At 32.8% G+C, this 27,462-nt stretch overlaps 1 protein-coding gene across 1 annotated transcript; it reads right to left on the bottom strand.

Annotated features, from left to right (window-relative positions):
* Positions 1-327: 327 nt before the first annotated feature.
* Positions 328-27,218, bottom strand: LOC139867823 (equilibrative nucleotide transporter 8-like). The gene is made up of 2 exons (XM_071856174.1): positions 26,750-27,218; positions 328-1,037 (listed from the first exon to the last, which is right to left on the bottom strand). Exons 1-2 carry the CDS (start codon positions 27,216-27,218, stop codon positions 328-330), a joined length of 1,179 nt encoding a protein of 392 aa, XP_071712275.1.
* Positions 27,219-27,462: the final 244 nt, after the last annotated feature.

Below are 27,462 nucleotides of genomic sequence, written 5' to 3'. Positions count from 1 at the left end.
AATAATGATCCAAATTAGAAATTACTTTTAGTGAAGCATTAACTTTGTGTATCAAATCAAATTAGATATTATTTTAAATCAAATTTAGCCACTCTACAATATTCAATTAAACAGCACATCAAAAATCAAAATTTTATAGCCTTAACGTAAATTGGTTAATTACTAATTATGATTAAATATGTTAATTATTATGATTTATGTTTATATATTAAAAGTCGAAAAAAACTACATTTTCAAATGTAATGTTTTATTCTCCTGTATTTTCAATACCATTCTCAAAATAAAACATAATTATGACCTTAATTTCATAGTATAACAATTTTATGACTATGCTCTAATGTTCCACAACCAACCTAAAGCCGAACCGATCACTAACCCGATCGCCAAGAACAAGCTGATTATGATTCCAGTAACGTTCGATTCCTCAACGGGGACTGATTTAGAAGCCACAATCATAATCACACTAGTCAAATACCCGTTACTAAGTCCCAACAACAACGTTAGAAGTGTCACCATCACCTCATTTCGCAACCACTTGGGCCCAAAAACACAACCCATAAAAAGAGGATAAAACAACACCCTTCCAACACACCCCCAAATAACCCATTTACTTCTTTTAACCACATAAATTGCGGTCAAACACTTGCCTGAAAAATCACCAGCATTGAAAATGGTTATCAAAAAAACGGGATACCAATCTCCAAACGATACGGATTTAACATTTTCGCTCAAGTACCCTGGGAATATCGATAAGGTCACGACGTAAATCAAGACCACTGATATAGCTAACCATTTGAGCTTCTTCAAAACATGCCGTGTTTTGGGCTTTTGGTCGTCGTTTTTGGGTTGATCATCGAGCTCTTTTGTGGTGTAATGTCGGACAATTTGTAACTTGTGAAGTAAGTTGGAGAATACGATGCAAAGGAGCTCGATGCATGTGCTTGTGAAGAAGTAGATATGTGTGCTTGTTCGAAGCCCATTTCTTGAGTGAGGAAGTGAAGCTTTGGTTACGATCCTTAACATACATACCAAAACCCCTGCATACAGGTTAATAATGTTAATTTGACACAATTAGAGCATAGGTGAAGTACAAACTAGATAGTAGGCAACTCCCAGGTTAAATGGCCCAGGAAACGACATAATAAACTCAATTAATTTGTAACCAAAAAACCACATAAACAGGTTGGAATATGAAACACAGTATTAGTATTTGTGCTAGTACTAGTACTAGTACTAGTACTAGTACAGTATTAGTATTTGTGTTGGTACTTGTAGTGACCCGAACTTTTCTATGTTTATATATATATTAAATGAAATTGTTATTTACATGATTAAGTGTTTCCAACATGTTAAGCAATCAAACTTGTTAAGACTTGATTAATTGAAATAGGTTTCATATAGACAATTGACCACCCAAGTTGACCGGTGATTCACGAACGTTAAAACTTGTAAAAACTATACGATGACATATATATGGTTATATATATAGTTAACATGATTTTATTATAAGTATGTATCTCATTAGGTATTTTAACAATGAGTTATATACATAAAAATGAGACTATTAATTTAAGAAACTCGAAAACGATATATATAACGATTATCGTTATAACAACGTCTTACTATGTACATATGAATCATATTAAGATATTGATACACTTGGTTAATTATGTTAAATGATAAGTAAATATATTATTAAGTGTATTAACAATGAAATACATATGTAAAAATAAGACTACTAACTTAATGATTTCGAAACGAGACATATATGTAACGATTATCGTTGTAACGACATTTAACTGTATATATATCATACTAAGATATATTATATATCATAATATCATGATAATATAACAATTTAACATCTCATTTATTATAATAAATAATGGGTTAACAACATTCAACAAGATCGTTAACCTAAAGGTTTCAAAACAACATTTACATGTAACGACTAACGATGACTTAATGACTCAGTTAAAATGTATATACATGTAGTGTTTTAATATGTATTCATACACTTTTGAAAGACTTCAAGACACTTATCAAAATACTTCTACTTAACAAAAATGCTTACAATTACATCCTCGTTCAGTTTCATCAACAATTCTACTCGTATGCACCCGTATTCGTACTCGTACAATACACAGCTTTTAGATGTATGTACTATTGGTATATCCACTCCAATGATCAGCTCTTAGCAGCCCATGTGAGTCACCTAACACATGTGAGAACCATCATTTGGCAACTAGCATAAAATATCTCATAAAATTTCAAAAATATGAGTAATCATTCATGACTTATTTACATAAAAACAAAATTACATATCCTTTATATCTAATCCATACACCAACGACCAAAAACACCTACAAACACTTTCATTCTTCAATTTTCTTTATCTAATTGATCTCTCTCAAGTTCTATCTTCAAGTTCTAAGTGTTCTTCATAAATTCCAAAAGTTCTAGTTTCATAAAATCAAGAATACTTTCAAGATTGCAAGTTTACTTCCAAGTTTTCTAAATCCATTCCAAGTAATCATCCAAGATCAAGAAACCTTTGTTACTTACAGTAGGTTATCTTTCTAATACAAGGTAATAATCATATTCAAACTTTAATTCAATTTCTATAACTATAACAATCTTATTTCGAGTGAAAATCTTACTTGAAATTGTTTTCGTGTCATGATTCTGCTTCAAGAACTTTCAAGCCATCCAAAGATCCTTTGAAGCTAGATCTATTTTTCTCATTTTCAGTAGGTTTATCCAAGGAACTTGAGGTAGTAATGATGTTCATAACATCATTCTATTCATACATATAAAGCTATCTTATTCGAAGGTTTAAACTTGTAATCACTAGAACATAGTTTAGTTAATTCTAAACTTGTTCGCAAATAAAAGTTAATCCTTCTAACTTGACTTTTAAAATCAACTAAACACATGTTCTATATCTATATGATATGCTAACTTAATGATTTAAAACCTAGAAACACGAAAAACACCGTAAAACCGGATTTACGCCATCGTAGTAACACCGCGGGCTGTTTTGGGTTAGTTAATTAAAAACTATGATAAACTTTGATTTAAAAGTTGTTATTCTGGGAAAATGTTTTTTATTATGAACACGAAACTATATCCAAAAATTATGGTTAAACTCAAAGTGAAAGTATGTTTTCTAAAATGGTCATCTAGACGTCGTTCTTTCGACTGAAATGACTACCTTTACAAAAATGACTTGTAAATTATTTTTTTGACTATAAACCTATACTTTTTCTGTTTAGATTCATAAAATAGAGTTCAATATGAAACCATAGCAATTTGATTCACTCAAAACGGATTTAAAATGAAGAAGTTATGGGTAAAACAAGATTGGATAATTTTTCTCATTTTAGCTACGTGAAAATTGGTAACAAATCTATTCCAACCATAACTTAATCAACTTGTATTGTATATTATGTAATCTTGAGATACCATAGACACGTATACAATGTTTCAACCTATCATGTCGACACATCTATATATATTTCGGAACAACCATAGACACTCTATATGTGAATGTTGGAGTTAGCTATACAGGGTTGAGGTTGATTCCAAAATATATATAGTTTGAGTTGTGATCAATACTGAGATATGTATACACTGGGTCGTGGATTGATTCAAGATAATATTTATCGATTTATTTCTGTACATCTAACTGTGGACAACTAGTTGTAGGTTACTAACGAGGACAGCTGACTTAATAAACTTAAAACATCAAAATATATTAAAAGTGTTGTAAATATATTTTGAACATACTTTGATATATATGTATATATTGTTATAGGTTCGTGAATCAACCAGTGGCCAAGTCTTACTTCTCGACGAAGTAAAAATATGTGAAAGTGAGTTATAGTCCCACTTTTAAAATCTAATATTTTTGGGATGAGAATACATGCAGGTTTTATAAATGATTTACAAAATAGACACAAGTACGTGAAACTACATTCTATGGTTGAATTATCGAAATCGAATATGCCCCTTTTTATTAAGTCTGGTAATCTAAGAATTAGGGAACAGACACCCTAATTGACGCGAATCCTAAAGATAGATCTATTGGGCCCGACAAGCCCCATCCAAAGTACCGGATGCTTTAGTACTTCGAAATTTATATCATATCCGAAGGGTGTCCCGGAATGATGGGGATATTCTTATATATGCATCTTGTTAATGTCGGTTACCAGGTGTTCACCATATGAATGATTTTTATCTCTATGTATGGGATGTGTATTGAAATATGAAATCTTGTGGTCTATTGTTACGATTTGATATATATAGGTTAAACCTATAACTCACCAACATTTTTGTTGACGTTTAAAGCATGTTTATTCTCAGGTGAATACTAAGAGCTTCCGCTGTTGCATACTAAAATAAGGACAAGATTTGGAGTCCATGTTTGTATGATACTGTGTAAAAACTGCATTCAAGAAACTGATTTCGATGTAACATATTTGTATTATAAACCATTATGTAATGGTCGTGTGTAAACAGGATATTTTAGATTATCATTATTTGATAATCTACGTAAATATTTTTAAACCTTTATTTATGAAATAAAGGTTATGGTTTGTTTTAAAAATGAATGCAGTCTTTGAAAAACGTCTCATATAGAGGTCAAAACCTCGCAACGAAAATCAATTAATATGGAACGTTTTTAATCAATAAGAACGGGACATTTCAGTTGGTATCTAAGCGTTGGTCTTAGAGAACCAGAAAATTTGCATTAGTGTATCTTATCGAGTTTGTTAGGATGCATTAGTGAGTCTGGACTTCGACCGTGTTTTCTTTAAAAATGATTGCTTAACATTTTTGTTGGAAACTATATATTATTAACATGTATATATTATGTGATATATTAATCTCTTAACATGTTTGATATTGTGTGATAGATGTCTACCTCTAGCACAAATCCTATTGACTCACCTAATAATAATGAAGAGTCGAATATATATTGGACTGATTCACAAGTTTCCGAAGAAGAACCGGAAGAAGAATCAGAACCGGAAGAAGAATCAGAACCGGAAGAGGAGGAACCGGAGGAGGAACCGGAGGAGGAAATAGAACCGGTGGGGGAAATAATAAAACGGTTAAGTAAAAGAAAATCCTCAACCAACCGACCAAGGTTAATTATGGTCAATGGTGTTTCCGCCAAGGAAGCAAAATATTGGGAGGATTACCAATTCTCCGATGAATCGGATTCCGACGAGAATTCCGATGATGTTATAGAAATTACCCCAACTGAATTTAAAAAGGCAAAAGAAAATAATAAGGGAAAGGGCATAAAAATAGAGAAATCTAATTCCAACCCCGATGAACTTTATATGTATCGTCAACCCCCGAAGCCCTTAAGTTGTAACAATGACCCGGGAACCTCTAAACCACCAGGTTTTTCTAAACCGTTGTGGAAAACGACAACTCGTATTAGGGGAACATCATATATCCCTAGAAACTTGGCAAAATGAGCCAAAACCGAAGAAGAAGAAACGAGCGAGTCGGAATAAGATAGTTGTATTCGTGTGGTGTAATATATGTAATATAGTGTGCTTATGCTTTATGATATATGTAAAAATTGCTTGTATTAATAAGTATTTTTTTTTATGAATCTAACTCTTGTCTATTTTACAGTATAAAAACACAAAATGGATAGACAACCCAATATTTTAAGAGACCTACCTGGAGACATGATTGATGAAATCTTGTCTAGAGTAGGTCAGAATTCTTCGGCACAACTATTTAAGGCGAGATCAGTTTGTAAGACATTCGAAGAACGTTCCAAGAATGCCTTGATTTATAAAAGGCTTTTGTTCGAAAGATGGGGGATATCACATTGGGAAATCCATAAGTTACGATGTGTTTACTTTGACGCATATATTGCGGGGAACCCAAATGCTATTTTACGCAACGGGTTAAGAAATTATTTTGACTCAATATATCCGAATATAGGACTTCGTGATTTAGAAAAAACGGCTAGCATGCAACATAAAGAAGCATGTTATGCTTACGGGTTAGTAATGTTCGCTTCTCACCAAAGTGAGAACAAGAACATCGGGCTACAACTATTAAACAAAACGTTCCCACAAGTAACGGAGTCGGTAATTGGGGTAAGAAATGAGGTTTTTAGATTGTTACGGGACTGTTGGACATTACGTAACCCTCGTCCCTTTGACGACGTTACAACACGCTGTCTTATCAACGGCCATAACGGTTATGTTCCACAAGACCAAGGATGGGAAATAGTCCTAGTAAAACCAGAATGCATGACTTGTTTCTGGACGTTTGAATTACGTGTCTTTATTGCCTTTGCTGAACGACTTGTGTACTAGCTAGAATTATCTTCACAACTATCTTGTATCAAAGTTATTGTGTGCTATATTTCATGCTTTATGTAAAATAAGCGGTATTGTAAGTTTGTAAAATATTGTATAAAAGTTTGAACGCGAAATATTATTATAATCAGTTTTTCATATAGAATTGTAGTAGTTGAATTGTATATTAGCTACTAAGTATGAACTTAACGGGTAGGTACTTGAAAGGATCCGTTCATATACATTATAAACGATTCACAACAGTTGATTACATTGCGAGGTATTTGACCTCTATATGATACATTTTACAAACATTGCATTCGTTTTTAAAAGACAAACTTTCTTTACATCAAAAATTGACGGCATGCATACCATTTCATATTACATCCAACTATAATTGACTTAATATTAATCTTGAAGAACTCAACGACTCGAATGCAACGTCTTTCAAAGTATGTCATGAATGACTCCAAGTAATATCCTTAAAATGAGCTAATGCACAGCGGAAGATTTCTTTAATACCTGAGAATAAACATGCTTTAAAGTGTCAACCAAAAGGTTGGTGAGTTCATTAGTTTATCATAATCAATCATTTCCGTAATAGTAATAGACCACAAGATTTCAGTTTCTATAAATATCCGTACACTCGCAAGTGTATAAAAGTATTCTATAAGTTGTAGGCACCTGGTAACAAGCCTTAACGTTCATGTTTTACCCTCTGAAGTACACCAGATCAGGTGTGTTTAAAATAACCTCGAAGTACTAAAGCATCCCATAGTCAGGATGGGGTTTGTCAGGCCCAATAGATCTATCTTTAGGATTCGCGCCTACCGTACATAGACAAGTAGTTTAATGTTACCAAGCTAAGGGTATATTTCTGGTTTAAACCCACATAGAATTAGTTTTAGTACTTGTGCCTATTTCGTAAAACATTTATAAAACAGCGCATGTATTCTCAGCCCAAAAATATATATAAAAAAGGGAGTAATGAAACTCACAATACTGTATTTCGTAGCAATTATGTATATGACAGCACTGAACAAGTGCAGGGTTTGTCTCGGATTCACGAACCTATATTAAGTATATATATTTATATGTTGGTCAATATCTGTGTAACAATTTAGGTCAAGTCGTAGTGTATCACAATCCTAATGCTCGAGACCGACATGCAAAAGTCAACAAAAGTCAACTTGACCCAAAATGACTTCCAAAATCTATACATGTTTATTATATAACTTATATATAGTAGTTTTATATATTTAAATATATTTATCAGATCTTATTATACTAAATAATACAAGTCATTTATTAATAAATAAAAATTTATATTAAAATTCATATATGATAAAAATATACTTTTATATATCTCAAGTAATAAAATTTATAAAATTCACTTAATATCATAAAAATATAGTGGTATGTATTATTAATGTAATTACATTACGTGTGGTAAAAATATCTTTGTACGCATATTTATTTGATAAAATAATATTGATAATAATGATAATGATAAAAATAATAAAATGATAGTTTCAATAAAAATATTAATTTTTAGTAATAAAGATAATTTTAGCAATAACATCAACTGATAACAGTTATAATAATCGTTTTAATAATAATATTAAAATTAATGATAATTCAGTTGACCATATCTTTTAATCCGTTCATCGAAACCACACGATTTCTAAATGAAAAGTTATTAATTTTTTTACTTCAGCTTTTCAACGACATGCATATCATATAACTTATCTCAGTAGCATATGTATCAAATTCGTGATTTATCATAAACTATTTAACGACGAAACTAAGCATACAAACATGCATAATCATATATACTCGAGCACTAGTCAGGGATACACTATTAATATATAAAAGATAAGATATGAATGCTCACGTATCAATATTGTGATTCAATATTGCAGGAAAGTACGTAGACGCAACGAAAATGATAAACGTTAGGTTGACCTCACGAGCAATACCCTCGATCAATACCCATAATCTTCATAGCTATAACCCATAATTTCCTTAGCTCTATCCCATTTGAAAACTTATTTTGAAATCGTCTGAATATAACTCCGTCGTAGTATTTTATGTATACTAATAATATCTTGAAATAATACTAAGTAATATATATATATATATATATATATATATATATATATATATATATATATATATATATATATATATATATATATATATATATGTAATTCGATTGAGAGAGTTTAGAGAAATATATTTTCAAGTTTCTATGAAATAATGAAACCTATTGAATTCGATTTATAATAGATTTTTAAATTATTAAAGTGAATTATTAAAGTATGAATTATTGAAGTGAATTATTAAAGTATGAATTATTGAAGTGAATTATTAAAGTATGAATTATTAAAGTGAATTATTAAAGTATGAATTATTAAAGTATGAATTATTAAAGTGAATTATTAAAGTATGAATTATTAAAGTGAATTATTAAAGTATGAATTATTAAAGTTAAAGTAAAGTAAAAGTAAAGTAAAGGTAAAGTTTAAGTATAGTAAAAGTATAAAACTATGTACATATAATACGCGTATAAAAAAATATATATAATATTAATTTAAATCATTTTATATATTTAATAAAATAAAATATAAATATCGTTATCTTTATCATACTGGTTAAGTATTGAGTTGTCAAAAAGAATAGATTTCTTAAATCACAGTGGACCTCATAACATAGGCCCGTAATCATATCATAATGTATCTGATAATTCAATTATTTGATATTATCTCTTAATTCTGTCGATAAATATATCGATACAAATATGTTCATGTAAAGTATCATATATCTAATACTTTGTTAATGTTTTCAGTTAATATTATAGATTATATATACATATCTATATACACATAATTGTTCGTGAATCGTCGAACACGGTCAAAGGGTAATTGATTACGTGAATGTAGTTCCAAAATTTTTGAGATTCAACATTACAAATTCTGCTTATCGTGTCGGAAACATATAAAGGTTAAGTTTAAATTTGGTCGGAAATTTCCGGGTCGTCACAGTACCTACCCGTTAAAGAAATTTCGTCCCGAAATTTGATCGAGGTCGTCATGGCTAACTATAAAAATGTTTTCATGACGAATATGAGTTGATAAATAGAGTTTTATCATCATTGAGTAATATAGATAAAACAATTTGATTACGCGAAGAGTATAAGTGAAGCTATCGCGAGAGAGTGAAATGAGTAAACGTATATTCGTTTTAACCGATGACGTAGTTATGATTGATTTTCGGAATTCATGGGATTTAAAGAAAATCTTTGCAATAAGATTTGGTTCTTCGGCGATTAAGGAAATCAGGATCTTCTTGGATTAAATGCGATAATCTGTCTCGATTTCTCTGTCTGATATTTTACTATAATTCCACCCCCTTCGTTTCTTTATTTCCACAGCTCACACCTTCTAGTCTTTCTCCCCAATTCATACTTTAAAGCATTCGTTAATATGCTTCATCCAGTATTGATTCTTGATATACTCTTAACTTTCATATCTGTCATTCTTCTTTTTCATCTACCACCGGAGGAAGTTATTTTCTTCTACCATTACATTGGGGTTATTGTGTTTTTTATTCTCCTGTGTCTTTATATTGCTATACGCATTGATATACACGGTTTGTAATTTCGAGATTGTTATCAGGCTTTATATTCTCCATTATATTTCGGAGCTTCATGCTTTCGTTTTCTCTTTCCGACCTTAAGTCAAGCGGATAATGGTCCAGAATTCATAGATATGAATTTTTGGATGAACATAGTTAATGTTCCAAGAAGAAAATCTTAATGGTACGATCTTGATTTGGCAAATTACCAGAATATCCGAAAATATAGAGCTATCAAGATGATATGTTCTTAATATGTTTGAAAATCGGGTAGAATGTAAGAGTCGTGTAAACAGTACATGATGACGGTATGTTCTGTGAATCATCACGTTCCATTAGAAACTCAGCATGACTTACTGTAATATAATCACGTTGATCAAGTGTCATTATATTATACTAACTCATGCTTCAATTCCCAACACTACTTCAAAAACATTCCTATTTTAAATTCAAATTTTTTTTTTTTTTAGAATTTAGAAACTAACAAAGTTTCTTTTTATGTTGTAACGCAGATATTGTGAAGAGATAAAAGATTTCGGATAAGAATAGTTGTGAAAATATCTTCAGGAATATCGAAGATATTATAATAAAAGATACGATAATATGGATGATGATGAAGATTTGTCTGTGAAGGTTTAGAATAAGAAGTAAGTTGTTTGCTAATGATTTCAGTAGACACTGAATCATTTGGATCCTTTGAAGGCAGGTTTAGTCTTTGTGATTTGTCCACAGCCTCCTTCATGGTCAGCTCAATCCGTTTTCCAGTTTCAAACCTTCTCTTTTTCTCAGCTTTACCACCATACTATTCTTTATCATCAAACTTTTGACTGTTAAAGTCGTTTATAGTTTTTGCTGCTTCATCAGCATTTTTCCAATTTCGGAGAACTAGTTCATAGTTTGGGATGTTTTTCAGAAAATTCACATTCGAAGTATGTAAGTCTAGGAGATAGACGTTATATGTATAACTTTTGACGTAAAATTGTCGCGAAATTCAAAATACTGATTGCTAATTTCCAGTAGTTGGTGTGACAATTATTGTTACAGGATGTAGGTGAGTACATGATGGGGTTTTAATGAATAAGTATAGTGGCTTTTCGGAGAGGCTTAAGTCGAAGGTTAATGAAGTTGTTGATAAGTTTACTGCTAATGTGGCGAGATATGAAAGGTTCCCCGGTAACAATGATGAAGCGGTAATTGTTATAATAAGGTTTATTCGTATAAACAAATGAAGGTGATTTGCTGGAGCTGTGACAAAACTGTCTATTTTGGAAAGAGATTGAAAAATTATATTTGGTAATAAATATCAAAGGATCTGACACGGATACGTGTTAAACTATAACTTTGGTTTCGAGAGCTTTTCAGATGTATGACAGTGGGTAATATGTGGTTGGATCATCATCTCGCATGTCTTTAGGAATTTTGAAGTGTTTGAACACATATTGTAATTGTTAATATACATATGATGTTCTAAGATTTTGAATGATACAAATATTTTTTGTGAGTTCCATGAATAGAAATGAGGTTCTAGGACAGTTTTGAAGTCAAAGTATAGTTTTGAAAGATGTAGGAATCTAAGAGTGATGATTTCGGTTATATCTTGAATCGAATTCTGAGATTTCAAAATCAGAATATGTAATTAGATTTTGAATGAGTATGGTTGTTTTGATTTCTATAAAAGAATGTATATTATTGTGAAAGTAGGGAGTATAATGGATGATTTGCTGAATCAGATTCGAAGAATGTAACATATTAATTGTGAATTTATATATCTCTCGGGTATTACCTACCCGTTTAAAAAAATTTTCACAATTAATATTTTGTACAAAAGAATTTTATTACAGTCTTTATGGAAATATATATGTGTATATTTCTTCAGATGTAATATTGATTTAATGAGTTAATATTAAATTAAACTCATTTGATTTATGGTTAAGGCTAGGATAGATAATTTCTAAACTTTAGAAATTACATAATCGCCGTAGAATGTTTCCCCAATGAAGTTATGAATCAATACTTCATCGTTGTGGTATTCCTTGGTATCTACATGGCGTATGACGTCGATGCTCGTGGGACAGATTGTGAAGTTGAGGTTTGCGATGCGGTTGTTGTTGGTGGTGGTAATGGTACTGTTGATGTTGTTGATGGTGGTACTGGTTATGCTGCTGGTGCTGCTGCTGGTGTTTGTAACCTTTGCACCATATTCTCCAAAGCCACTACCCGAGCGCGAAGCTCGTTGACTTCTTCTATTACACCGGGGTGATTGTCGGTTCGGACGAGCGGATAAATAAGATCTAGAATTTGGTGTAGTATACAATTATGACGAGATACTCTGGAAATGAGAGAGAAAATGGTGTTTCGGACAGGTTCGCCGGTAAGTGCTTCAGGTTCATTGCCAAGAGGGCAATGTGGTGGATGAAAGGGATCGCCTTCTTCTTGTCTCCAATGGTTAAGTAGATTACGAACCCATCCCCAATTCATCCAGAATAGATGATGGCTAATTGGTTGATCCATTCCGGTCACACTGCTTTCGGAGCTCATGTGGAAATCCATATCGGCATAGCTGTCGGAATCCGAGGAACTCGAACCGGTTGAGGGATCCATCTTGTATGATCAGGGAAAGAATTTTTTGGTATGAAATAGATTATAGAATTTAGATTTGGTATTCTTCAATACATAATTTACATATGTATATATAATACCAAAATCCCATAAATTACGGAGGAATCTTTGAAAGATGTCAGTCAAAGTTCACAGTAACAGATATGCTAAGATAAGAATTCGTCTATACACTATTATGCAATAAATGTAGGAAAACGCGTCTAGACTTAAGAATGATAAGCAGGTAATTTCCTAAGGATGGTAAGTAGATGATTTCCGACTAAAAATGATAAGCAAAACTTTTGACATGCAGACACGGTCGAAGTCCAGACTCACTAATGCATCTTAACAACTATCAGTTAGACACACTAATGCAAGACCTGGTTCGCTAAGACCACCGCTCTGATACCAACTGAAAGGATCCGTTCATATACATTATAAACGATTCACAACAGTTGATTACATTGCGAGGTATTTGACCTCTATATGATACGTTTTACAAACATTGCATTCGTTTTTAAAAGACAAACTTTCTTTACATCAAAAATTGACGGCATGCATACCATTTCATATTACATCCAACTATAATCGACTTAATATTAATCTTGAAGAACTCAACGACTCGAATGCAACGTCTTTCAAAGTATGTCATGAATGACTCCAAGTAATATCCTTAAAATGAGCTAATGCACAACGGAAGATTTCTTTAATACCTGAGAATAAACATGCTTTAAAGTGTCAACCAAAAGGTTGGTGAGTTCATTAGTTTATCATAATCAATCATTTCCGTAATAGTAATAGACCACAAGATTTCAGTTTCTATAAATATCCGTACACTCGCAAGTGTATAAAAGTATTCTATAAGTTGTAGGCACCTGGTAACAAGCCTTAACATTCATGTTTTACCCTCTGAAGTACACCAGATCAGGTGTGTTTAAAATAACCTCGAAGTACTAAAGCATCCCATAGTCAGGATGGGGTTTGTCAGGCCCAATAGATCTATCTTTAGGATTCGCGCCTACCGTACATAGACAAGTAGTTTAATGTTACCAAGCTAAGGGTATATTTCTGGTTTAAACCCACATAGAATTAGTTTTAGTACTTGTGCCTATTTCGTAAAACATTTATAAAACAGCGCATGTATTCTCAGCCCAAAAATATATATAAAAAAGGGAGTAATGAAACTCACAATACTGTATTTCGTAGCAATTATGTATATGACAGCACTGAACAAGTGCAGGGTTTGTCTCGGATTCACGAACCTATATTAAGTATATATATTTATATGTTGGTCAATATCTGTGTAACAATTTAGGTCAAGTCGTAGTGTATCACAATCCTAATGCTCGAGACCGACATGCAAAAGTCAACAAAAGTCAACTTGACCCAAAATGACTTCCAAAATCTATACATGTTTATTATATAACTTATATATAGTAGTTTTATATATTTAAATATATTTATCAGATCTTATTATACTAAATAATACAAGTCATTTATTAATAAATAAAAATTTATATTAAAATTCATATATGATAAAAATATACTTTTATATATCTCAAGTAATAAAATTTATAAAATTCACTTAATATCATAAAAATATAGTGGTATGTATTATTAATGTAATTACATTACGTGTGGTAAAAATATCTTTGTACGCATATTTATTTGATAAAATAATATTGATAATAATGATAATGATAAAAATAATAAAATGATAGTTTCAATAAAAATATTAATTTTTAGTAATAAAGATAATTTTAGCAATAACATCAACTGATAACAGTTATAATAATCGTTTTAATAATAATATTAAAATTAATGATAATTCAGTTGACCATATCTTTTAATCCGTTCATCGAAACCACACGATTTCTAAATGAAAAGTTATTAATTTTTTTTCTTCAGCTTTTCAACGACATGCATATCATATAACTTATCTCAGTAGCATATGTATCAAATTCGTGATTTATCATAAACTATTTAATGACGAAACTAAGCATACAAACATGCATAATCATATATACTCGAGCACTAGTCAGGGATACACTATTAATATATAAAAGATAAGATATGAATGCTCACGTATCAATATTGTGATTCAATATTGCAGGAAAGTACGTAGACGCAACGAAAATGATAAACGTTAGGTTGACCTCACGAGCAATACCCTCGATCAATACCCATAATCTTCATAGCTATAACCCATAATTTCCTTAGCTCTATCCCATTTGAAAACTTATTTTGAAATCGTCTGAATATAACTCCGTCGTAGTATTTTATGTATACTAATAATATCTTGAAATAATACTAAGTAAATATATATATATATATATATATATATATATATATATATATATATATATATATATATATATATATGTAATTCGATTGAGAGAGTTTAGAGAAATATATTTTCAAGTTTCTATGAAATAATGAAACCTATTGAATTCGATTTATAATAGATTTTTAAATTATTAAAGTGAATTATTAAAGTATGAATTATTGAAGTGAATTATTAAAGTATGAATTATTGAAGTGAATTATTAAAGTATGAATTATTAAAGTGAATTATTAAAGTATGAATTATTAAAGTATGAATTATTAAAGTGAATTATTAAAGTATGAATTATTAAAGTGAATTATTAAAGTATGAATTATTAAAGTTAAAGTAAAGTAAAAGTAAAGTAAAGGTAAAGTTTAAGTATAGTAAAAGTATAAAACTATGTACATATAATACGCGTATAAAAAAATATATATAATATTAATTTAAATCATTTTATATATTTAATAAAATAAAATATAAATATCGTTATCTTTATCATACTGGTTAAGTATTGAGTTGTCAAAAAGAATAGATTTCTTAAATCACAGTGGACCTCATAACATAGGCCCGTAATCATATCATAATGTATCTGATAATTCAATTATTTGATATTATCTCTTAATTCCGTCGATAAATATATCGATACAAATATGTTCATGTAAAGTATCATATATCTAATACTTTGTTAATGTTTTCAGTTAATATTATATATTATATATACATATCTATATACACATAATTGTTCGTGAATCGTCGAACACGGTCAAAGGGTAATTGATTACGTGAATGTAGTTCCAAAATTTTTGAGATTCAACATTACAAATTCTGTTTATCGTGTCGGAAACATATAAAGGTTAAGTTTAAATTTGGTCGGAAATTTCCGGGTCGTCACAGTACTACCCGAATTTAAACTTATAAAACGCTAATATGAAGAAAAAGCTTTTATAAATGAGTTCATATTATGCTACGAAATACTATTAACTACTCTTAATATTCTGTATGATTAACTTGTTCCATTTGACTATTTTGAAGGAAATGGCACCGACTACTCGACACACCGTGAATATGAATGAAGAGGAATTCCGTACTTTTCTAGCTTCAAACATAGCCGCAGTACAGGCTGCGCTACATACCAACAATAACCTTGGATCTAGCAGTACAGAAAATCGTGTAGGATGCACCTATAAAGAATTCACTGCCTGCAAACCTTTGGAATTTGATGGAACCGAAGGACCGATCGGATTGAAACGGTGGACCGAGAAGGTCGAATCGGTGTTTGCCATAAGTAAGTGTACTGAAGAGGACAAAGTGAAGTACGCTACGCATACCTTCACAGGTTCTGCGCTAACATGGTGGAATACCTATCTAGAGCAAGTGGGACAAGATGATGCGTACGCACTACCGTGGTCAGCATTCAAGCACTTGATGAACGAGAAGTACCGTCCCAGAACCGAGGTCAATAAGCTCAAGACAGAACTTAGAGGGTTACGAACCCAAGGATTTGATATTACCAAGTACGAAAGACGATTCACAGAATTGTGCCTATTGTGTCCGGGAGCGTTCGAAGATGAGGAAGAGAAGATCGACGCGTTTGTGAAAGGATTACCGGAAAGAATCCAAGAATACATAAGTTCACACGAGCCCGCCTCCATACAACAGGCATGTAGAATGGCTCACAAACTAGTGAACCAGATTGAGGAAAGAATTAAAGAAACAGACGACTGAAGAGGCTAATGTGAAGCAAGTCAAAAGAAAGTGAGAGGAAAACAGTGATAAGAATCACCAATACAACAACAGCAGCAATTACAATAATAATCGCAACAATTATCCCAACAATCGCAACATCAATCGCAACAACAACAAACGGCCCAACAACAACAACAACAACAACAACAACAACAACAACAACAACAACAACAACATCAACTACAACAATCATCCCAACAATAATAACAACCGCAACAACAACAACAATCAGAAGCAGCTATGCCAAAGGTGTGAAAAGTATCACTCGGGGTTCTGCACCAAATTTTGCAACAAGTGTAAAAGAAATGGTCATAGCGCGGCGAAGTGTGAGGTCTACGGACCAGGGGTTAACAGAACGAAAGGAACAAATGGTGTCGGAACGAGTAATGGCGGAGCAAGTAGTGTCGGATCAAGTTATGCCAATGTAGTTTGTTATAAATGTGGAAAACCGGGCCACATTATTAGAAATTGCCCGAACCAGGAGAACACGAATGGACAAGGCCGCGGAAGAGTTTTCAATATTAATGCGGCAGAGGCACAGGAAGACCCGGAGCTTGTTACGGGTACGTTTCTTATTGACAATAAATCTGCTTACGTTTTATTTGATTCGGGTGCGGATAGAAGCTATATGAGTAGAGATTTTTGTGCTAAATTAAGTTGTCCATTGACGCCGTTGGATAGTAAATTTTTACTCAAATTAGCAAACGGTAAATTAATTTCAGCAGATAATATATGCCGGAATTGAGAAATTAAACTGGGTAGCGAAATATTTAAGATTGATTTGATACCAGTAGAGTTAGGGAGTTTTGATGTAGTAGTTGGCATGGACTGGCTGAAGAAGGTGAAAGCAGATATCGTATGTTATAAAAATGCAATTCGCATTGTACGAGAAGAAGGAGAACCCTTAATGGTGTACGGAGAAAAGGGCAACATGAAGCTACATCTTATTAGTAATTTGAAGGCACAAAAACTAATAAGAAAAGGTTGCTATGCTATTCTAGCACACGTCGAGAAAGTACAAACTGAAGAAAAGAGCATCAATGATGTTCCCGTCGCAAAAGAATTTCCCAATGTATTTCCGAAAGAATTACCGGGACTACCTCCACATCGATCTGTTGAATTTCAAATAGATCTTGTACCAGGAGCTGCACCAATAGCTCGTGCTCCTTATAGACTTGCACCCAGCGAGATGAAAGAACTGCAATGCCAACTGCAAGAACTATTAAAACGTGGTTTCATTCAACCAAGCACATCACCATTGGGAGCTCCTGTTTTGTTTGTCAAGAAGAAGGATGGTACATTTAGGTTGTGTATTGACTACAGAGAGTTGAATAAACTTACCATCAAAAACCGTTATCCACTGCCGAGAATTGATGACTTATTTGATCAACTACAAGGCTCGTCGGTTTATTCGAGGATCGATTTACGTTCTGGATATCATCAAATGCGAGTAAAGGAGGATGATATTCCAAAAACTGCTTTTAGGACGCGTTATGGTCATTACAAGTTTATGGTTATGCCGTTTGGATTGACTAACGCACCAGTTGTGTTCATGGACCTTATGAACCGAGTGTGTGGGCCATATCTTGACAAGTTTGTCATTGTTTTCATCGATGACATACTTATTTACTCAAAGAATGATCAAGAGCACGAAGAACATTTGAGAAAAGTGCTAGAAGTATTGAGGAAAGAAAAACTGTACGCTAAGTTTTCAAAGTGTGCATTTTGGTTGGAAGAAGTTCAATTCCTCGGTCACATAGTGAACAAAGAAGGTATCCAGGTGGACCCGGCAAAGATCGAAACCGTTGAAAAGTGGGAAACCCCAAAAACTCCGAAGCATATACGTCAATTTTTAGGATTGGCTGGTTACTACAGAAGATTCATCCAAGATTTCTCCAAAATAGCAAAACCCTTGACTGCATTAACGCATAAAGGGAAGAAATTTGAATGGAAGGATGAACAAGAGAAGGCGTTTCAATTATTGAAGAAAAAGCTAACTACGACACCTATATTGTCATTGCCTGAAGGGAATGATGATTTTGTGATTTATTGTGGCGCATCAAAGCAAGGTCTCGGTTGTGTATTAATGCAACGGACAAAGGTGATTGCTTATGCGTCTAGACAATTGAAGATTCACGAGCAAAATTATACGACGCATGATTTAGAATTAGGCGTGGTTGTTTTTGCATTAAAGACTTGGAGGCACTACTTATATGGGGTCAAAAGTATTATATATACCGACCACAAAAGTCTTCAACACATATTTAATCAGAAACAACTGAATATGAGGCAGCGTAGGTGGATTGAATTATTGAATGATTACGACTTTGAGATTCGTTACCACCCGGGGAAGGCAAATGTGGTAGCCGACGCCTTGAGCAGAAAGGACAGAGAACCCATTCGAGTAAAATCTATGAATATAATAATTCACACTAACCTTACTACTCAAATAAAGGAGGCGCAACAAGGAGTTTTAAAAGAGGGAAATTTAAAGGATGAAATACCCAAAGGATCGGAGAAGCATCTTAATATTCGGGAAGACGGAACCCGGTATAGGGCTGAAAGAATTTGGGTACCAAAATTTGGAGATATGAGAGAAATGGTACTTAGAGAAGCTCATAAAACCAGATACTCAATACATCCTGGAACGGGGAAGATGTACACGGATCTTAAGAAACATTTTTGGTGGCCAGGTATGAAAGCCGATATTGCTAAATATGTAGGAGAATGTTTGACGTGTTCTAAGGTCAAAGCTGAACATCAGAAACCATCAGGTCTACTACAACAACCTGAAATCCCGAAATGGAATTGGGAAAACATTACCATGGATTTCATTACTAAATTGCCAAGGACTGCAAGTGGTTATGATACTATTTGGGTAATAGTTGATCGTCTCACCAAGTCAGCACACTTCCTGCCAATAAGAGAAGATGACAAGATGGAGAAGTTAGCACGACTGTATTTGAAGGAAGTCGTCTCCAGACATGGAATACCAATCTCTATTATCTCTGATAGGGATGGCAGATTTATTTCAAGATTCTGGCAGACATTACAGCAAGCATTGGGAACTCGTCTAGACATAAGTACTGCCTATCATCCACAAACTGATGGGCAGAGCGAAAGGATGATACAAACGCTTGAAGACATGCTACGAGCTTGTGTTATTGATTTCGGAAACAGTTGGGATCGACATCTACCGTTAGCAGAATTTTTCTACAACAACAGCTACCATTCAAGCATTGAGATGGTGCCGTTTGAAGCACTTTATGGTAGAAAGTGCAGGTCTCCGATTTTTTGGAGTGAAGTGGGGGATAGACAGATTACGGGTCCGGAGATAATACAAGAAACTACCGAGAAAATCATCCAAATTCAACAAAGATTGAAAACCGCCCAAAGTCGACAAAAGAGCTACACTGACATTAAAAGAAAAGATATAGAGTTTGAAATTGGAGAAATGGTCATGCTTAAGGTTTCACCTTGGAAAGGCGTTGTTCGATTTGGTAAACGGGGGAAACTAAATCCAAGGTACATTGGACCATTCAAGATTATAGATCGTGTCGGACCAGTAGCTTACCAACTGGAGCTACCTCAACAACTCGCGGCTGTACATAACACTTTCCACGTCTCAAATTTGAAGAAATGTTTTGCTAAAGAAGATCTCACTATTCCGTTGGACGAAATCCAAATCAATGAAAAACTTCAATTCATTGAAGAACCCGTCGAAATAATGGATCGTGAGGTTAAGAGACTTAAACAAAACAAGATACCGATTGTTAAGGTTCGATGAAATGCTCGTAGAGGACCCGAGTTCACCTGGGAGCGTGAAGATCAGATGAAGAAGAAATACCCGCATTTATTTCCAGAAGATACGTCAACACCTCCAACTGCTTAAAATTTCGGGACGAAATTTATTTAACGGGTAGGTACTGTAGTGACCCGAAATTTTCCATGTTTATATATATATTAAATGAAATTGTTATTTACATGATTAAGTGTTTCCAACATGTTAAGCAATCAAACTTGTTAAGACTTGATTAATTGAAATAGGTTTCATATAGACAATTGACCACCCAAGTTGACCGGTAATTCACGAACGTTAAAACTTGTAAAAACTATACGATGACATATATATGGTTATATATATAGTTAACATGATTTTATTATAAGTATGTATCTCATTAGGTATTTTAACAATGAGTTATATACATAAAAATGAGACTATTAATTTAAGAAACTCGAAAACGATATATATAACGATTATCGTTATAACAACGTCTTACTAGGTACATATGAATCATATTAAGATATTGATACACTTGGTTAATTATGTTAAATGATAATTAAATATATTATTAAGTGTATTAACAATGAAATACATATGTAAAAATAAGACTACTAACTTAATGATTTCGAAACGAGACATATATGTAACGATTATCGTTGTAACGACATTTAACTGTATATATATCATACTAAGATATATTATATATATCATAATATCATGATAATATAACAATTTAACATCTCATTTGTTATAATAAATAATGGGTTAACAACATTCAACAAGATCGTTAACCTAAAGGTTTCAAAACAACATTTACATGTAACGACTAACGATGACTTAACGACTCAGTTAAAATGTATATACATGTAGTGTTTTAATATGTATTCATACACTTTTGAAAGACTTCAAGACACTTATCAAAATACTTCTACTTAACAAAAATGCTTACAATTACATCCTCGTTCAGTTTCATCAACAATTCTACTCGTATGCACCCGTATTCGTACTCGTACAATACACAGCTTTTAGATGTATGTACTATTGGCATATACACTCCAATGATCAGCTCTTAGCAGCCCATGTGAGTCACCTAACACATATGGGAACCATCATTTGGCAACTAGCATAAAATATCTCATAAAATTTCAAAAATATGAGTAATCATTCATGACTTATTTACATGAAAACAAAATTACATATCCTTTATATCTAATCCATACACCAACGACCAAAAACACCTACAAACACTTTCATTCTTCAATTTTCTTCATTTAATTGATCTCTCTCAAGTTCTATCTTCAAGTTCTAAGTGTTCTTCATAAATTCCAAAAGTTCTAGTTTCATAAAATCAAGAATACTTCCAAGATTGCAAGTTTACTTCCAAGTTTTCTAAATCCATTCCAAGTAATCATCCAAGATCAAGAAACCTTTGTTACTTACAGTAGGTTATCTTTCTAATACAAGGTAATAATCATATTCAAACTTTAATTCAATTTCTATAACTATAACAATCTTATTTCGAGTGGAAATCTTACTTGAAATTGTTTTCGTGTCATGATTCTGCTTCAAGAACTTTCAAGCCATCCAAGGATCCTTTGAAGCTAGATCTATTTTTCTCATTTCTAGTAGGTTTATCCAAGGAACTTGAGGTAGTAATTATGTTCATAACATCATTCTATTCATACATATAAAGCTATCTTATTCGAAGGTTTAAACTTGTAATCACTAGAACATAGTTTAGTTAATTCTAAACTTGTTCGCAAATAAAAGTTAATCCTTATAACTTGACTTTTAAAATCAACTAAACACATGTTCTATATCTATATGATATGCTAACTTAATGATTTAAAACATGAAAACACGAAAAACACCGTAAAACCGGATTTACGCCATCGTAGTAACACCGCGGGCTGTTTTGGGTTAGTTAATTAAAAACTATGATAAACTTTGATTTAAAAGTTGTTATTCTGGGAAAATGATTTTTATTATGAACATGAAACTATATCCAAAAATTATGGTTAAACTCAAAGTGGAAGTGTGTTTTCTAAAATGGTCATCTAGACGTCGTTCTTTCGACTGAAATGACTACCTTTATAAAAATGACTTGTAACTTATTTTTTCAACTATAAACCTATACTTTTTCTGCTTAGATTCATAAAATAGAGTTCAATATGAAACCATATCAATTTGATTCACTCAAAACGGATTTAAAATGAAGAAGTTATGGGTAAAACAAGATTGGATAATTTTTCTCATTTTAGCTACGTGAAAATTGGTAACAAATCTATTCCAACCATAACTTAATCAACTTGTATTGTATATTATGTAATCTTGAGATACCATAGACACGTATACAATGTTTCGACCTATCATGTCGACACATCTATATATATTTCGGAACAACCATAGACACTCTATATGTGAATGTTGAAGTTAGCTATACATGGTTGAGGTTGATTCCAAAATATATATAGTTTGAGTTGTGATCAATACTGAGATACGTATACACTGGGTCGTGGATTGATTCAAGATAATATTTATCGATTTATTTCTGTACATCTAACTGTGGACAACTAGTTGTAGGTTACTAACGAGGACAGCTGACTTAATAAACTTAAAACATCAAAATATATTAAAAGTGTTGTAAATATATTTTGAACATACTTTGATATATATGTATATATTGTTATAGGTTCGTGAATCAACCAGTGGCCAAGTCTTACTTCCCGACGAAGTAAAAATATGTGAAAGTGAGTTATAGTCCCAATTTTAAAATCTAATATTTTTGGGATGAGAATACATGCAGGTTTTATGAATGATTTACAAAATAGACACAAGTACATGAAACTACATTCTATGGTTGAATTATCAAAATCGAATATGTCCCTTTTTATTAAGTCTGGTAATCTAAGAATTAGGGAACAGACACCCTAATTGACGCGAATCCTAAAGATAGATCTATTGGGCCCAACAAGCCCCTTCCAAAGTACCGGATGCTTTAGTACTTCAAAATTTATATCATATCCGAAGGGTGTCCCGGAATGATGGGGATATTCTTATATATGCATCTTGTTAATGTCGGTTACCAGGTGTTCACCATATGAATGATTTTTATCTCTATGTATGAGATGTGTATTGAAATATGAAATCTTGTGGTCTATTGTTACGATTTGATATATATAGGTTAAACCTATAACTCACCAACATTTTTGTTGACGTTTAAAGCATGTTTATTCTCAGGTGAATACTAAGAGCTTCCGCTGTTGCATACTAAAATAAGGACAAGATTTGGAGTCCATGTTTGTATGATACTGTGTAAAAACTGCATTCAAGAAACTGATTTCGATGTAACATATTTGTATTGTAAACCATTATGTAATGGTCGTGTGTAAACAGGATATTTTAGATTATCATTATTTGATAATCTACGTAAAGCTTTTTAAACCTTTATTTATGAAATAAAGGTTATGGTTTGTTTTAAAAATGAATGCAGTCTTTGAAAAACGTCTCATATAGAGGTCAAAACCTCGCAACAAAATCAATTAATATGGAACGTTTTTAATCAATAAGAACGGGACATTTCAGTACTAGTACTAGTACTAGTACTAGTACTAGTACTAGTACTAGTACTAGTCTATGCTCTATTAATCGTGTCAACAAAAAACTGTCGATTTATTGGCGAGTTGACTGTCGCTTAGAGGCTAAATTGAACTTCAGACAAGTTTAAAACCAACAGAAATTTGATTCTGCCACCTTCATGGCGGTCTCACATTTTTTAAACCTACTTATGGTCGGGGGTCTATTCGGAAGCAATCTCTCTATCCATAAAAATTTAGAGAGAGAATTTTCTATATTTTTACGGTGTTTCACTCTGGGTAGAGAAATAACTTTTCTTTATTCTATGATAGGAGAAAAATTGTACATCTTATCTCCCCACACCCCATATATGTGGGTTTGGGTTTTCTCACGGTGCCATATTAGATTAGAATTAGATTGAAATTAGGATTAAAATTAGGGTTAGAATTAAGATAAGCCAACTAATGAGTTTTAAAAAGACAAAAATGCACCGGGGGTCCTTGTGGTATGTTCGAAATAACAAGTGGAGTCCAAAAGAATTTTTTCACCTTGGGGGGTCACTGTGGTTTGCAATAGTTTCACGAGGAGTCCAACGGCCTAACGTCCGTCCAAATCTAACTTTTTTGGGCCTCACATGACTAGCACATGAGGGCAATTTTATCTTTTTAATTCCTTTTACCCCTTTTAGGTCTTACCTACACCCATTTCATCTCTCTCTCTCTCTCTCTCTCTCTCTCTACAAAATCAAGCAAAATAGTCAACCCTTTTTCATCTTCTCAAATTTTCAATACACTCATCTCCTAATTGGTATTCTAATAAACCCTATGTCTTTATCAATACTTCGTTAATCTGAGTAACTTTCAACAAATAAAAACAGAACACAGTAAATAGATCAATTAATCAACCTGCATTCAACCTGGTTCCAAATTGCAAATACAAACAAAAATCAACCTGGTTCTGTCAAACATTTATCTAAAATCAACAATTAACAAACAAAAATCAACAGTCTAAATACATATATCTAATTTAACAATTATCAAATAAAATCAAGTTCTATCAAACATTTATCAATTTACAATCAACTTGGTTTCAAATTGCAACGGAATAAGGCTACGACGGCGGTTGTTGTTCTGATGATGGTTCCAACAGTGGTTCTAGATCTGAATCTCATTTTCTTGGTGGTCTCGTTTTTTGTCGGAATCAGGCTTTGGAGTTATCAAGGTGGTGGTTCCAGTGATGGTTCTGACGGTTGCTATTTTTGGCAACAAACACATATCTGAAACGAGATCTGAAACAACGTTTTTATCTAGATCATTTCTTCATAGCTCGGTTTTTTTATTACCTCGTGAACTTGTATCGAGAACTCGTTTTTCAAGAAGATTGATTCTTCATAGCTCTGTTTTCAAGAAGATTGATTCGAGAACTCGTTTTTCAAGCCTAGTAGTCAATCGTGAAATTGTATCTAGATCAGTTCGTCAAGGAACCAGCACATTAGTAAGTTGTTTGCTTCATTCTTTTAATTTAGGGTTTGGATTTGAAATCACCTGATAAAATCGATGGAGGTGGGGATGAGATTGTTATTTGAATTTAATTAGGGTTTGTAATTTGTAGGTGGAGAGTAAAAAAGAGGAATTTTTTTTGGGATTTACATGTGCAGGTGGGCATAAAAGGTGGGTTGGTGGGTTATTTGACAAGAGGGGTCTAAATTGATGAAAATACCCTCATGTGCAGTGCATGTGAGGGAATTTAACCGAGTTTTTAACGGCAGTTAGCAAATTGGACTCCTCGTGAAACTATTGCAAACTACAGTGACCCTCTAAGGTGAAAAATTTCTTTTAGACTCCACTTGTTATTTCGAACATACCACAGGGACCCCCGGTGCAATTCAGTCTTTTAAAAATGTAAACCATAAACTCATTTTTAAGGAATGCGTGTTATGACAACTAAAAAGAAGTTAAAAATCTTGGTGGTGTATGGTAAAAGGGGTGGCGTACGGATCCTATTCCTTACTTTAGGCATACACTTTTGTAAAAATGTATAAACGAGATTAAAAGTGTAAAACTGATTATCTATTTTCGAAAATATAGAATTACATTGAAAAAAACTAATATGTAAATGTAATTGTGGATAATTATTTGAGACCGAGGGTTAATAGTTAAAGTTAAAAGTGCATTCTACAGTATTATGGACTTTTGATTCATCATCCTTAGCTAAATTTTTTTATTTATTCATTAAAGCAGAAGTAGATCATATTTCGTAACAAACTTAATTAATGTCCTCAAATTTGATGGTGGTGAATGCATTTTTAACTCAAATTCTTACTACTAATATTAGTATACAATTTAAAGAAATCATAAATGTTGTATTTTTATAATAATAGATATAGAATATAAATATGTTGTAGGGCAATACGATTTATCAATTCTGTTATGGTATCAGAGCTTAGGTAAGCGGTTTTACAAAGCGAGTCCGAGTCAGGCCCCCATGAGTGTGCCGCCGTCGCTACAAAGATATTGAGTCAGGCCTTCTTCTTGCTGCCATCTCTACAACCGTTCCACGCCTCGATGTGAGGGGGCGTGTTGGGAAGTTATCCCACATCGGTGATGGACAAAAACAAATGTATGCATATAAGTCAAAGGGGAAGTCCATCTATCACCAATTGGTTTTAGAAAAGGATGGACTCTTGGGATTATATACGGATTATATAAATAATAATATGTATAATAATGTAACAATACTGATACATACCAGCTGAAGCATTGCCAGCGACAACAGCTTGCATATAGCGTTCAGGCAACTTCCCCGTAGCACCAATTAAACTACCACTCGTCAACCCTTCAGCTAAACCAGTTAATGCCACCATTAACACCAAAACCACAAACCCATAACCCGACCCGTTTCCATGATCGATCCAACCTGTCACTGGTGCAACCATCAATGCCAAAACAAATAGCCCATAACCCATATTCAGCCTCACTTTGAATCCGGGTAACTTCATTTTGCTAGACAAATATGTCAACACAAAAAGCATTATTGTAGCGGACATCATGTAGGCTACTGAAAACACCTTGCTGACGTGTCTTGATGGGTAAAGATGTTGAAAGTAATCAACGGCTGTGATGAAAGAGTTCCATGGGACTAAGTAACCCGCTCCGAGAAGGAAATGAATCATGTATGTAATGTGATACGGGTCATTTGGTTCCACTTGGTTTTCCATTATTTAGCCGGAGAGGATGATTAAGGGGAAGAACTGGTTTTTATGAAGGTGTTGGGGTCTTCTCATTTTAGTATTTGAGATTTCATTGTTTATTATTTAATGTATGTATTACGTAATATTTATTATTTTAGGGAGTTAGTTGAATTAAATGGAAATGTTTTCGAATGACATGGGTTAACCACGTGGATATGGCACCGTGAGAAAAATAGAGTAACGGAGATAATGACGTTAACACCATTTATAC

The sequence above is a fragment of the Rutidosis leptorrhynchoides genome, chromosome 9 (genome assembly GCF_046630445.1).
Source record: "Rutidosis leptorrhynchoides isolate AG116_Rl617_1_P2 chromosome 9, CSIRO_AGI_Rlap_v1, whole genome shotgun sequence".
Lineage (NCBI taxonomy): Eukaryota > Viridiplantae > Streptophyta > Magnoliopsida > Asterales > Asteraceae > Rutidosis > Rutidosis leptorrhynchoides.
The sequence above is the reverse complement of the archived record's forward strand: the minus strand, read 5'-3'. Positions and strand labels throughout refer to the sequence as shown.